At 45.8% G+C, this 13,559-nt stretch overlaps 1 protein-coding gene across 3 annotated transcripts in view; it reads left to right on the top strand.

Moving 5' to 3' along the window:
• The first annotated feature begins 572 nt into the window (after nt 1–572).
• Nucleotides 573–13,559, top strand: part of FLT1 (fms related receptor tyrosine kinase 1) — a 115,440-nt gene continuing 102,453 nt past the window's right edge. For all 3 annotated transcript variants that reach the window (XM_074859898.1, XM_074859899.1, XM_074859900.1), the window contains exon 1: nt 573–811. In XM_074859898.1, coding sequence (XP_074715999.1) covers nt 754–811 — 58 coding nt within the window. In that variant the 5' untranslated portion in view covers nt 573–753. The remainder of the gene's footprint in view (nt 812–13,559) is intronic.

Genomic DNA, 13,559 nt, shown 5'->3' on the forward strand with positions numbered 1-13,559 from the left:
GGGGCGCCCCAAGCATCGCGCCCGGCAGCCGGGGAAAGGCTGGGCGGCACCGGCCTGGCTCCCGGCCCAGGAGTCGGCGAGGGGACGCTGCGCTACCGGGGTGTTCTTGCGGAGCAGGAGAGGGACTCTGCGGGACGGGGATCTCCAGCGCTCAGCGCTTGCTCCGGGAACCGCAGGTCCGGTGCGCACCTTCCCCGGAGGAGCGTGGCGGCGGGCGGGCGGCGAGTCCCGCTCCCCGCCCCGGCAGCGCGGCGGCCCCGGAGGCTGGAAACTCCCCAGCGCCGGGCTCCGGCGGGAGGGCACGGCCGGGCTCCGCGGGGGCCGGGGGCGGGAGACCGGCGGGGGAGCAGCCCCGTGCCCGCCGGCGGGCGGGCGGGGGACGCGTCCCGGGGAGGGCGTGCTCCCGGCGGAGGATGTGGGCCGGGGGGGGGCGGAGGGGTGCGCGGTGAGGGGTGGAGAAGTTATAAATCAGCGGGGCTGGGGCTGGCGGGTAATTGATGTCCGCGGGAGGTGAAGCTGGCAGGGCGGCTAGCAGCGGACACTCCCTTTCCGTGGGCTGGGGCGGGCGGGGAGGGCTCGGGGGCTGCTGGATGCGGATCCCGCGCCGCGCTGCGCCGTTATCTCCGCCGCCGCCGCCGCGGGAGGAGCCCAGGACCGAGGAGAGCCCGTCGGAGCCCAGCCGGCGCTTCTGCCCCTGCCTCTGCCTCGCCGCCGTCGGCAGGGGAAGAGCCCTGCGCTCCGGCGGGCAGGACCATGCCCCGCCAGCTGCTCTCAGGGACCGTGCTGCTGGGAGCCGCCCTCCTGCTCGCAGGTAAAGGTCCTCCGGGGCCCGCTGCCCCATCCAGCCCCCGCTCTTGCGACGTGTCCCCCAGCGATGTGCCTCCTCGGCGGCGCCTCCCGCCGCACCCCGCTCGTCGGCTGGAGCCGGCGGGCACCTGCCTCCCCTTCGCCCCCTCCCCTGGGCAGGGCGATCCTGCTTTTCAGAGAGCGGCGAAGCGCCGCATCCCGAGCGATCGTTAGCCCCCGGATCCCCGGCGGTGTGCCCCGGGAGCAGCGGCCTGGGGGTGCCGGGGTGCCGGAGCCGCGGTGCCTCCCCTCCTCCGGGCCAGGCGGCGGTGCCGGCGCGGGGAGGCGAGCCTCTCCCGGGCCCGGGAGACAGCCGCTCCGGGAGGTGTCCAAACCGGTCCTCGCGGAAAGAAAGCATGTCTTGGCTGCCGGGCAGGCTTCTTTCCTCCCCGCTTTGTTTCCAAGTGTCAGCCTCTCCCAGTTCTGTCCCTGAAGCGGAAAAGGTGCCCGTTTCCTTCGCAAAAATCCAGGTCCTGCTGCCCCTCGCCCGGGCAGGACGGCGGAGCATCGGTCGGGGCTGCCTGCGGGGGGTGGCCGAGCGGGAACCCGGCGTGGGTCTCTCTGGAGAGTGGGATGGAGCCGCTCTCCGGCGCCTGTATCCCGCAGCGCTGTGTGTGTCGGGATGGATCAGTGCAGATTCGCTTTCCTGAATCGAGTTTTATTTCACTTTGAGAGGAGCCGGCCGTGGTGGGGAGTGCGTCCCAGTGTTGCGTTGCCGGTCACCCGGGAGCAGGGGTGCGTGGGGGCCGGGCAAGGGCCGCTCCCGCGTGTGCTCATCGCACCGCAGGGCCGCCGACCTGTGGGGCCGCCCCACGGCGCAGAGCGGATCGGCGGTCCCGCAGCCCTTCCGCGCACGGGGGCCCCGTGTCCCGCACAGGGTCCCCAGGTGCGCCCCGGGGCGCGGCCGCGGGCAGCTTCCGCGGAGCCGGTGCGCAGCACCGCCGCTGGCAGCGAGAGCAGACGCCGGGTGGGGAAGGAAAACCCCGAGCTTGCCCCGGGACAGGCGCCGAGGCCGGCGGCCGAGCAGCCGCGTTTCTGCGGTTAGCTGTGCGGCCGCCAGACCCGCCCCGCTCCCCCGCGCAAGTGGCCCGCGGCTCGCTCCGCTCGGCTCCGCGGGAGCGGCCCCTGCGCGGCGCGGTGCCTGCGGCCGGCGGCAGCGGCTGCCCGGGAGGAGAGCTGGCGGGGCCGCCCCGACGAGACGTTTTCCTGCTCGGGAAGTGCTGATTCATCAACTTTGATATAGATATATAGGTATTCTTTCTTTTTTTTTTTTTTCCTTCAGGAAAGTGCTAATTTCCCCACATTATTTGTCTCTGCCAAGGAGGTTCTTATGCCCAGGATGAAATAGGCACAGGCATGGGACACCCACCCTGGATACAGGAAATGTGGGTTCCAATCCTTGCCAGGCTTCCTTCACAGCTTGAGCTTGAACTTCATCGTCCCGCTCCCACACGGGCTCCTGCGGTGACCAGCTATGCTAGGGGACTGGCTTCCTCTTTCCTGTCGGAAAGGTTTTCCATTGCGCATATCATGGCAAACCCATCGCCCAGGGAGAAGGTGGACTCTGAGCCAGGGGCTCTAAGAGACCCTGGTTCACCTTCCTGTTCAGGGACTGTCAGGGACACGCACACCCTAGACCAATTCCAGTAGGAAGAACTTGGCTTGTTTAGGGGAAAACCTGGTGCTGTGGGTGCTGAGGACATACATCCCGGCAGTAGGCACCAGAAAGATGCTTCTCTGTGGTTTGGTTGAAGGCTTTTACAACCATTTTGCTGGGAATTTGTATCCCCCCCTTAAATGTACAGAGATTGTGCTTCAAATCATAATTTAGACTTTTTCAAACTCTTTGATTTTGTTCCATTTTCTCTTTTTTTTTGGAAAGAAAAATCATCCTTGCACAGTGTTGTTTGGACATCCCAGATAGGTTGATCATGTTTCATCTGGGTCAGTGGTAAAACTCTCCATACTTTTGCATTTGCACGGAGAGTTTCAAAGTTACTGGCAAAGTGGTGGGATGTTTTCTACCATGCATCTCTCTGCTTTTCTTCCCATTTCACCCTCCTTCACTGCCTGTTTACCTAAAACTCTTAGTCTGTCCAGCACTTCCCATTTCAAGTGTTCTTTGTGAAACTTGGTTCATCCTGCCTTATGGTCCACTCTTGTAATTCAGTCTCTGCGGGTGTCTGCTGAGCTTCCATTTACTGACAGGTACTAGAGGGGATTCACAGAAATAGTCAGTGGATCAGGAGCTGCTAGAGAGAGCTTCATAAGGAAGCAACAGAAGGCAGTCTTTTAGTTTATATGTCTAATAATTTAAATGTCCCCAAAGCAGCATTTAAGTTACAAGCTGTGAGAGTCCCCATTTGAAAAATGAGATTAAGGAAATTATGTTTCTTTGACATGTGACTGTCGGGCACTTCGGCTCTCTTGTATTTCTATGCACATGCATATTTTGGCTATCATAGGAAAGAACAATACTTTTGTCTGTGTTTTGCATAGTACTTGCATATTTTTCCTTCATAGTTTGTATATATTTATTTCACAAATTGTATTGCATACATTTATGCTAAAGACTATACACATAATTGTCAACACAAAACTGTTGTTGCTGAATGAAGTTCAATCTCTCAGTCCTAGACTTTGTATGACAACAATTTTAATCAATAGCATTTGGGCATGTGAAGGACTGGGTTTAAACCCTGAAAAGATCAGATTCTGCAGCCTGGATTGAGGATTATGTGGCCACATTTCCAGAGACATAATCTGATAATTTGGCTCTATTTCCAGCTTTCCACCCAGAAGCAATACCTCACAATTAGTAGCTAGAAGGTAAACAGACTCAATTACAATCATATCTGTGAACAGTGCTATACGAATCTGTTATTCCAGTTGGAACTAGATCATCAAAATCCCCAGCGAATGATGGACTTTTCAACTTCATGGTCAGCTGGAAAAAATGAAGGAAGAAATTCCAGGTCAAATATAATGAGCGCTGAGGTTAATTTCTTGCAATAACTAACCTGACTTCTCCAAAAGTGCTATTCAGAAGGAAGTTCATGCGTTGAGGTTTCAATTTGATTTGAGTACTCATCTGAAACAGCTGTGCAGACATGCAGCTATAGTGCTCTAATTTGGGATTAGGGCTGGAGATCTTAATGGAATTCAGAAACACTGGGTTTCCCACTTCTTCTGGATCTTCACGGAAACCGGGCTCCCTTAAAAGTTCCAGACTACATTCACATAAGGCAGAAGAGTTAGACACTGCTGTATAATGCAGGTTTTAAAAAAATGTATACGTAAGATTTAAGTATCAAATTTTCTGGCATTGCTGAAGAAAATCACTTATGTCACTTACTGATGTTTTACCAAACAGGTGTTTTGCTCATGTGCTCTACACAAAGCTAGATTTCATTCTCTTATAGCTGGTGTAAATCTGGAGCAATTCCTTTGGGCTAGGCTAGCATATTCTAGATTTACAGTTCATGCTGGAGGAAATTGGGACTTGGCCTGTGCCCTAGTAAAGATCTTTATATCCAGAAGTACCCAACATTTAAACCCCTAAAAATTTGCCACTAGGGAGATTTGAGGATCTTTTGTTGGTGGTGGGGTTTTTTTAACATGTGAACACTAACAGACAAGCTGAGCCTATTTTTTGACAGATGCTTCAAAGACTGAAACCAGTAGCCCTTCACACTGTGTGGGTGTATAGGACAAAAGGAAATTGTCCAGATTTTCAGGACAGTTGCTGAGCCCTTACACTTTAATGTGGTTTGGAAACTTCAAGCACAATGTTTATCAACTTGCTAGTTTTCATGTCCAACTGAGATTGGGAAAGGAAGACGCTCAGCTGATGAGGGTTAAGGTTCGATGTTTCAGAAGTCTGTGTCCAGTGGGGCTGTGGTGGGGCTTTATCAGCAAAATTGTTACTTTGCCTCCCCCAGAGTTAGGGGTGGGGACTTCCTGCTGCAGCCTCAGAGGGAATGGAAAGTGAGACTGCTGCAAGAGCAGCTTTGCCATGAAGCGTAGGATGCCCAACCACAAGCACCTCTGCTCTTGGAGGCCAGTCTCTCCTATTGGTGTGAGACCTTCAAGAAGCAAACTGCTCCCTCCACAGACATGCTTTATCTTTAGATCTCACTTCCTCCTCAGCAGTCTCTTTTTTTTCCCCTCTATCAGTATTTGTAAGAATGTGGGGAAATGTTTCCTTGTATATTTGAGCATGAATTCCACCCATGGACAGCACCAGGCTCTTCTTCTCTCTTTGCCCTTGTGATGCATCTTTACTACATATTCCTGCAGCTTAGAAACAACCTTTCCCAAGCTTTCCCAGCTGGGAATGACCCAACTTCTTAATCTACCACGTGGGAACCGCTCATCCTAAAATTGGTCCAGTGATTGGCAGGAAGGTGCACGCACAGTTTTCTCCCATCAAGATGCAGAAGTTCAGTTTCATTCCCCCATGGTTAGAGGTCAGCACTGCATAAATCCTGGTGGTTAAAAGGAAAAGAAAGATATGCTGCAAGCGGCAGTTTGAAAAGTGAAAATACAGTCATTAGTACTCTCTCCAAAGCCAAGCATGGCACAGTATCATGCCTTTTGTGACTGGCAGAATGAACTCATGCTGGAACTAAGCAAAGCGATAACAGATTGAGAAACACAAGGGTGTGGGGGAAGAGATTTGAAACTATGCACTTCAGAGGTACTTTTGTCTGAAACTTAAGTCTTGAGCCATTGAGATATATGGAGAAACTTGGACTGGGAATGTGGGTGACTGTTTCTTCTGTACTAACTGTATTAAGTATTTGGTGGGGTTTTTTGTGGCACCATGAATGGTAATTTGCTGGCCTAAAGATGAAGAGGAAGATGATTTGGCTTGTGACACATCTGTATTATTCAAGACCATTATAGATGCTTGTGAAACAGTTAACTGATTTCTTCATCATCTTTCCCAGACTTTTGTTTGGCTTGTGTTAATGGAGAAGCAAAAGGTTCATGTTCACGATGATCTGCTTTTACTATCTGTTGGTTTTCCATGAAATCCCAGTTGATTTTAATACCAAAATCAGTTTGTCCATATTCACAATGTTAAGTCACCCCTATAACATATTTAGACAGAGCACAATCCAGCATGATGTGGCTGACACTGACTTCTGTTTGCATGACTTTTCTAGACTGTAGGGCTGCTTTTCCAACATTCAGTGATACATGGCACTAATCACTCCTAAATGCAATCCCTTTTAAGTCGTATTCCCTCTTTGGAAGCTATGGCCTTGAAACAAGGTGCTCTTTGCTGTTGAAGCAGCTCAAGGATGGGGAAGTGGTTAGAAGGAAGCTGTTTCTAGGACTTCAGTGGGTTGAAGATGCTGTGTCAATGCGGTGACATTATTTCCGTGCCGTGCCTGGAAGCGGGGGTGGAACGGGCAGGGCATGGTGGCCCTCACAGATCCAGGGACCCGTGAGCAGATGTCTCCGTTCCTCAGAAGTTCCCTTGGGAAGCCAATGCTCTGGGAACAGGACCCCCTGCTTAGCGCGTGGGGAGCGGCGAGGGATGAGTGTGAGGGCGTTTCATGAGAGGAATTTCACAATTTCACATAGTTCGCGTAAGCGTCCTTCCTGTGGGATTCTTCCCTGCCACGGAGCGAAGGAATTTGCCCCTTTTGTTCCCATTGTCGTTCCTCTGTGGAAAAACCTCTCATCAGGATCACCGTGGACTAATGTTAACAGAAGCGTGAAAGTTGCCATCCTGGATCAGACAAGGGCTCTATTTAGCTCCGTGTCTTGTCTCCAACAATGTCCAACATCTGATCTTCAGGGGAGGTTTAAGGAACCTTGCAGGAAGCAGTTATCTGATAAAATTCTCCAGAGAGGAAATTTTTTTGCACTATGATTTAAAATCCACTATTACTTACTAAGAAACTGTGGGACTGAGGATCAAGGAAACTAAAATTAGTGTCTGCCAAAATTTAGAAGTTGTCTATGTTTTTGGCAAATGGATATGACATAGTGGGATTAAATTGCATTATTTTGTATAACGCAGAAAATTTTCTTCTTCTGTTGTGCTGGTAGCGTTTGGGGTGAAAAACCCATTGTTCTTTGTTTCATGCTGTGCTGTACTTAACATTCATCCTAACCTATTTTGTAAGTATTATTGATTATAATTTCCTAATGTAAATTGAGCCACAGGCAAGCTTGCCAGAAGCTTTCTGCATGTGCACCTACCGTAGACTTTGTGGTTTAGATGTCATTTAACTGCGGAATGGGTTTAGCCTCTTGAGCCATTGCAAGGGAGTACTCTGTGCAGACTGTTCTGGTTCTTCTTACCTCTCTAGTTTAAATTGTTTTGTTGCATTAGTTATTTTCTCTTGTTTTGAACCCGGGGCCCTTGCTTATAGCTCTGTTTAGTAGGGTGGATGGAAAGTCAGTTCTTGACTTTTTTTTTTTTTTTTTTTTTGTCTTGGAGCCTTACAGGACAGTTCAGCTGTAATGATGGAGCATCAGAAATAATAACCAGCAGCCTTCAGCAAACTGGAAATCCTGCAACTTTGCTTTACATTTTTTTTTATATAGTTCCTAATTTATTCCTGTGTGCACAGCTTAATGAATAGTACAGTCCCAGATGCATTTGACAGGCCTGTGAGCTGGCAGGTTACTGGCAGGTATGCAGCTTGTCTATATGAAATAGTCTTTCAATTCAATCCTATTATATTGCTTAATTTGTCCTGCCAGGGAATCTATAGCAAATCTTAAGTATCAGGTTGTTAAAGAAATCTAATTCGGTCAAGAAAATGTACCTCCTTACTCTATATAGGAATTCTAAATTATTTTTGTGTCTGTTTTTAATGTACTTGCTTTGCCTTTGTACCGTATCAATACTTTCCTGCTAGGCTAGTTAATGGGAAAAACTTTTCTCAAAAAATATTGAAATGATGATTATGTGCTGGGATCTGTCACAGTGGAATTAGAACACATGAAGTGATAGAGTAGATCTGACGGCTCACAGACGTAATATGGGTAGGGCTACCTACACTCCTATAAGCAGCGCAGGCTTAGTTGTATGTGGAGGTGCAAAATCATGCGCCTGGGTGAATGCCAGTGGCTGATCACATGGCATCACTTTTGGATGGGTGGATAATGGATTCACAACCACTTCTCATCTGCAATGGCCTGAGTAGGGTCTCCCCATAGGGGCCAGGACAGGCACATCAAGATGGAGGGGTATGTGAGCCACACAGACCTATGCCAAGTGTGGCTGTGAAAGTATCGCTGCAGCTCAGCTCTGCTATAACCCGTTCTTGCAAGACCTGTTTTTTTTTTTTTTAAGCTGGGTGTTCACTCTGTTGGAGCAAAGACCAGAGTAAGGTGGACACAACTGTGATATTTCTCTTGCTTTTCTCAACACACACCATATATATGTGCATTTTGCTCCCTTGATGTGGTTTACTAAAGTGGTGATCCCATGAGGGTTCATAATGGAGGCATTAGACTGTACATTTGGATTCCTATTTTCAATTCTATATGCCCAATGGGAAATAAAAAGTTTACAATTATGGCTGGTTTTAGTTCTTCTCTGTAATTGCTTTCTCCTTATATAGCTAATGAAATGAGCACCTTCACCAGGCTAGATAGTAGCAAAGGTGCTCATTTCAGATGCTAAGTTTCTAGAGTTATTAAAATTGGATGGATAAAGGAGGAAACTAAGATTATTCTTTTTTTTTCCTCTCAGGTTCTCTGAATGTTAAATTTTGAAATTTATTTTTAATTGGCATTATGTAAAGTGCCCATGCTCATGCACAAAAGTCACCTGGTGACTTTAGGGCAGACAGGACAATCTTCTGATGAGCTGGTGAAGCAAGTGCCTTCAAGCAGGTATTGCATGGGCACAGCGTGCTGAACTGTGTGGCCTTGGCTGCCCAGGTATGATGGGAAATGGTAATTTCAGTTGGTAGTAACTGGAGCCAGATTTACTTCAAATAACCAACTGTAATTTCAGGTTGTTACATTTCTACATCTAAATTTTTAAATGAACAAAAGCCCCTGCTCTTTAATAAAATGACTTTACCACAGGCTTCTGTAAGCACAGCCTGATTTAGCTAGGGAAAATATTGGCAAAACATTTGGCAGTTATTGGGGAAATACATATTTGTTTACATTTACAGCTATTGACCATATTGGCATGATACTGTGTACTGCTCAGAGGTGTTAATGAAGTACTATCAGAATTGTACGTGCTTTATTTTTAGCTACTGGGTGTTTTGCTTTGCCTCTATAGCATCTAATGTTATATCAGTGTGTATACACGTCTAGGGACAGCAAACGCATACAGATTGTAAATAAACTCTTATCACTTGCTCTGAGATCCAGAACTGAGAGGGGAAGAACACCCTTGCTCAAATAATAGACACACATCTTTCTGTGCCTGTGAAGGCCTTTCTTGGTCAGCTGCATATCCATTTGCCCTGCTTATGTTTGGTGCCATGTTTAGTTCCAGGGCATGGAGTCAGGGTCAAGGCATTACAGTTTGCCTAGGACTCTTCTAACCTGCTGTGATAAGCCTTATGCTGTTCAGACTCTATTACAACACTGTATCATACAGCAGTCCAGTGTTCTCATCCATTAATCTATCCATTTCCTTGGCAGGCTGTTATGTCCTACTGGTATTTTAAATTCTTAAATTGTAGTTGAGATTAATCAGACTTAAGTATTTGATCTAGAAATCACTCGGCATGTGTTGCAGAACATCAGACTGGATAATCGGAATGTCCCTTTTGGATCTGAAAGGGATGAACCTATGAATTGATGACTTTTATGCATCAATGTGTACTCTGTAAGTAAATAGCTTCCAACAATTTTCTTGATCTTGAAAGCAAACAAGAACACATTTCAGTCAAACAGAGGCATGTGTGAGTGATAGATCCATTGAGGAGTGAGACAGCTTGAGCTGGTTCTTCTGCCCCGAGTGTGTTTCTGTTTGCCAGCTATGTACCAGCACACACGATGCCTCTCTTTGCACAAGAGCCAACAGGAAATCCCGACAAAGGTACCTTGCAGTCCAAAGACCTATGTCTGTTAACCCTTGCAAGTCCCTATGGCCCTTAATTGCCCTTCAAAATTTTGACAGAAATAGTGGTTACATTTTGCTTCTTCAGATCATGAGCTTGCTCATCTGGATGACTGTCAATGTCAGCTTGGGACAAAAGCACACCTCCTTGCTCTCTCACGGATAAGCTATTCTAGTTTCTCTTCTGCAGACTTCAGGTGTGAAGCTTGGATTTACTTCAGAGAAGTGGTATGAAATTATATATATGAAGGACTGTGAGGTTTCCTTTAGAACGGGGACCTAGATGGCATCTGAAAGACCTGGAGATAGTGCTTTGAATCTCAGGGTGGCTCAGGTGTGGCACTGTAGATCTTTCCTGGAGGCTGTTTCTAAGTACAGGCAATGGAGGTGGTACTTTTACCTCTGGATGCAGGAACCAGACTGTGCTGCCTGCATTGCCTGTGCCTGAGCACTAGAAACGCAGGCGACAGAGATGAGATGGGGGCTATTTCTGCCATGGAGATAGAAGAGTGTCTTCTTCCAGTAGCAGTTTTTCCCAGACCCCAGCAGTCACAGAAGTAGAAAGCTTCATTATCCAGGGTAATCCCTTCTCACTCTAGTCCTGTGATGGGACCGGGCCAGACATTCACACTTTGAGCAGGAAAAAAAAAATAATTTTTTTGCAGTCACCACCCAAATTTTGAGACAATTCTACCTAGAAGTTTGCCTGTCTTATATATGCAAGTATTGATGCTGATGAGAATCTCAGTGTTGATTAAACTAGGAGGACCCGTTGGTCAACATTCCTCCTTATGGTCAGATGTAAATCAAAACATTAAATGGCTCTTCAGGGTTGACCACAAAGTCCTTTTTCTCTCTTTTTTAAAGTAGAGTAATTTGGTGTAATGATGTAATTGGATAGGTACAACTGTTTGAAAAAAATAGTTATATTTACTTACAGAATAGCCTGAAGTACCTTTAGAAGAGACGGTAATACAATAGCTTGTCAAGAAGAGCTCTGAAATAGAGAAAGCTACTGATATCCCAGGTTTCCTTGCAAAATGGAGTAAAGCCATTTATCCCATATGAGGTTAGCAGGTAGCCATGTTCTGACTTAGGAGCTGCTGCAGATCAGAGTCAGCTTATTTTCACTGGAGACTCACTGAAGGTCAACCCACAGGGTGCTACCATGCTCCTAAGCATTTCAACCAGATTCTGCAATTGCTTATTAGTTGCACACTTGTGGGTATTCCCATTCTCTTCGATGGGATGACTCATAAGGAAGTGCTCGTAAGCAAGCGTAAAGTCCTGGGCTGCATTTGAACTGAATGACCCATGTTTTAAGAAGCACAGAGATGTGAAGACCCTATTCAGAAATCACATGTGCTCTCTTTCCAGTGCAGGAGTGTTCTCTACAAAATATATTTTTGCTGAATATATTTGAATCAGGAGGAAATTATATTTGATGGTTAAAAACCACAAAGGGTGGGTTATGTTTAACAAGCCTTAAAACACGTGCAAATCCAACAATGACTGAAACAATTACTCATGATGGATAACTTTATTGCCCACAGATGGCACTTTAAACCCAGAAGGTCAGATTCTTTGTATACACTGAAGTTGCAAAGATAAACTGATCATTCTCCTTAACCTCTCATTGTGCAGGTGAAAAAAGATTAGTCAACATGTTCAGGATAACTGGAGTGGTTGGAAGACACTCAGCCTCAAATTATTAATAAGATGTTAAAAGTAAAAAACTACCATACCTGTTAACTTCAAGGAAATTTCTAATAACTTCTAATATCATATCTTTTTTTAACTATGCCATAAAGCTAGCTTTTGGGATTACTTTCTTTAGTCAAAGGTAGCAGAAATTCACAGTGTATAAAAGGAAATTTAAAAGTAGAAACTGAAAAATACCAGAATGGGGATACTAATCCAGAACATGGTCCTGATTTTGAGTTCAGCAGATCTATCCTTTTAAGAGAAATCAAGATTTAGCTGAAATAGCTGGAAAGGTTTATCATGTGTGCACGGTTACTCATTTGTCTGTAGAACTGAACCCCCGTATCATATTGGAAAAATATATGCATGCTCATTTATTTTATCTTTTTTTTTTAATTACTTGTAATCAATGTTTTTGGTTAATAGATCATTCAAATTTTTGTTTACTTGATTCAGGAAGAGGATCACCTTTTTTTGTAAGGCAGAAAATAATTGAAGAAGTTTATTCTTTTGTTCCCTGGCAAATTACAGATTATACCCTCTGCTTTCTTAAAAAAAAAAAAAAAAATTGCTCTTCCCTTATCTTAGGCAGAATGGCTAACTTTTGCAATCTAAATTAATGTTTGCTCATTAATTAAGTAACACTGTTGACTGACTTTCACATGTATCTAATAAGCCTTCTGAAACAAATAGAATATGCCCCAAAAAATCATCCCTTTCCCTATGGAAGGAGATTCCTCAGTTATCAGGATTAATTAGTTCTCTTGTTGTCACATGAAAAGAAGTTGCACCCCCCAATGTAGGTCAGTGTGAGGGTAGGCTGCTGATGGTCGCTTAGTGACAGGCACAATGATAAGTGAATGCGTCCTGTTGAGCCATGACCCTTCAGAAAAGACAGTGTCAAGTAAAATGCCCAGAGAAGGTACATAGAAGGCATAATCCGCTTCTAAATATTGACAGTAGGAATGTCCCTGCTATTCTCCTTCCTTTTTCTTTTCTGGTAAACATGTCAAACTCTATTTCATTTGTACTCTGCATCAGTTCTGAAGCATTTAAAAACGTAAGGAAGCTAATGACCCATGAATAGATAGGATGTCAAAAAAAGCTATTTTTCTTCAAGACTTAGCATCTTGCTGGTAAAAGCATTGTTGCACATACTTGTAAAAGCAACAATATTGGCTCGAAATAAGATCTTTTACTTCAGCTTTTTGTCAGTGAAAAACTAAATAAATGAATATATAACAAATCTGATATGTCATGCCAAATACACTGATGTTAGGTCTTGAATATTATGATTAACTACTGGAGTTAAGTGTCTAAAATGTACTTGAAATCAATGAAATCAATCAGATGAAACTCTGGTTTATATCAATGGGAGCAAAGTTAGTCAAACACTAAGCACTCCTTAAGATCCCACTCACAATATTTACAAATACTGTGGTGTCTTTTAGATATATGTAATATGTGTAAAAGTGCAACAGATTGAATATGTATCCAGTATATATGGGTTTCTTTTTTGCCTGCAGGGTGAGGTGAAAAGATCTGGGGTTTTGTTGGGTTTTTTAATTTAATTTTAATAACTCTGAGGCAGATTTTCTGACATACGGGCTTCTAGGCTGTCTTGTTTTATATGCTTAATTTAAGATAGATATTGAGATTTTCATGTGGACATCTTTGCTTATAACACTGTAGAGTTATCAAGAGAAAAGTTTGCAACATTTATAATGGTTTCTTGCCCTTCACCTTTGACAGACTTTGAAAACAACAGCAACCTACATTGCCAGGGCTGGTCTCCTGGTCTCAGCATGGGTCAGGCATGGGCATGATGCTGCATGGCTGGCTTTGCTCCTGGATAGGGTGCTGGTGCCAGTGCTGAGCAAAGCCAAACACTCAGCACCACAGTCATGACGAGGCACTGCAGACTTGCTCTCCTGACTTGCTCTCAGCACCT

This window comes from Strix uralensis, chromosome 2, assembly GCF_047716275.1.
Source record: "Strix uralensis isolate ZFMK-TIS-50842 chromosome 2, bStrUra1, whole genome shotgun sequence".
NCBI lineage: Eukaryota > Metazoa > Chordata > Aves > Strigiformes > Strigidae > Strix > Strix uralensis.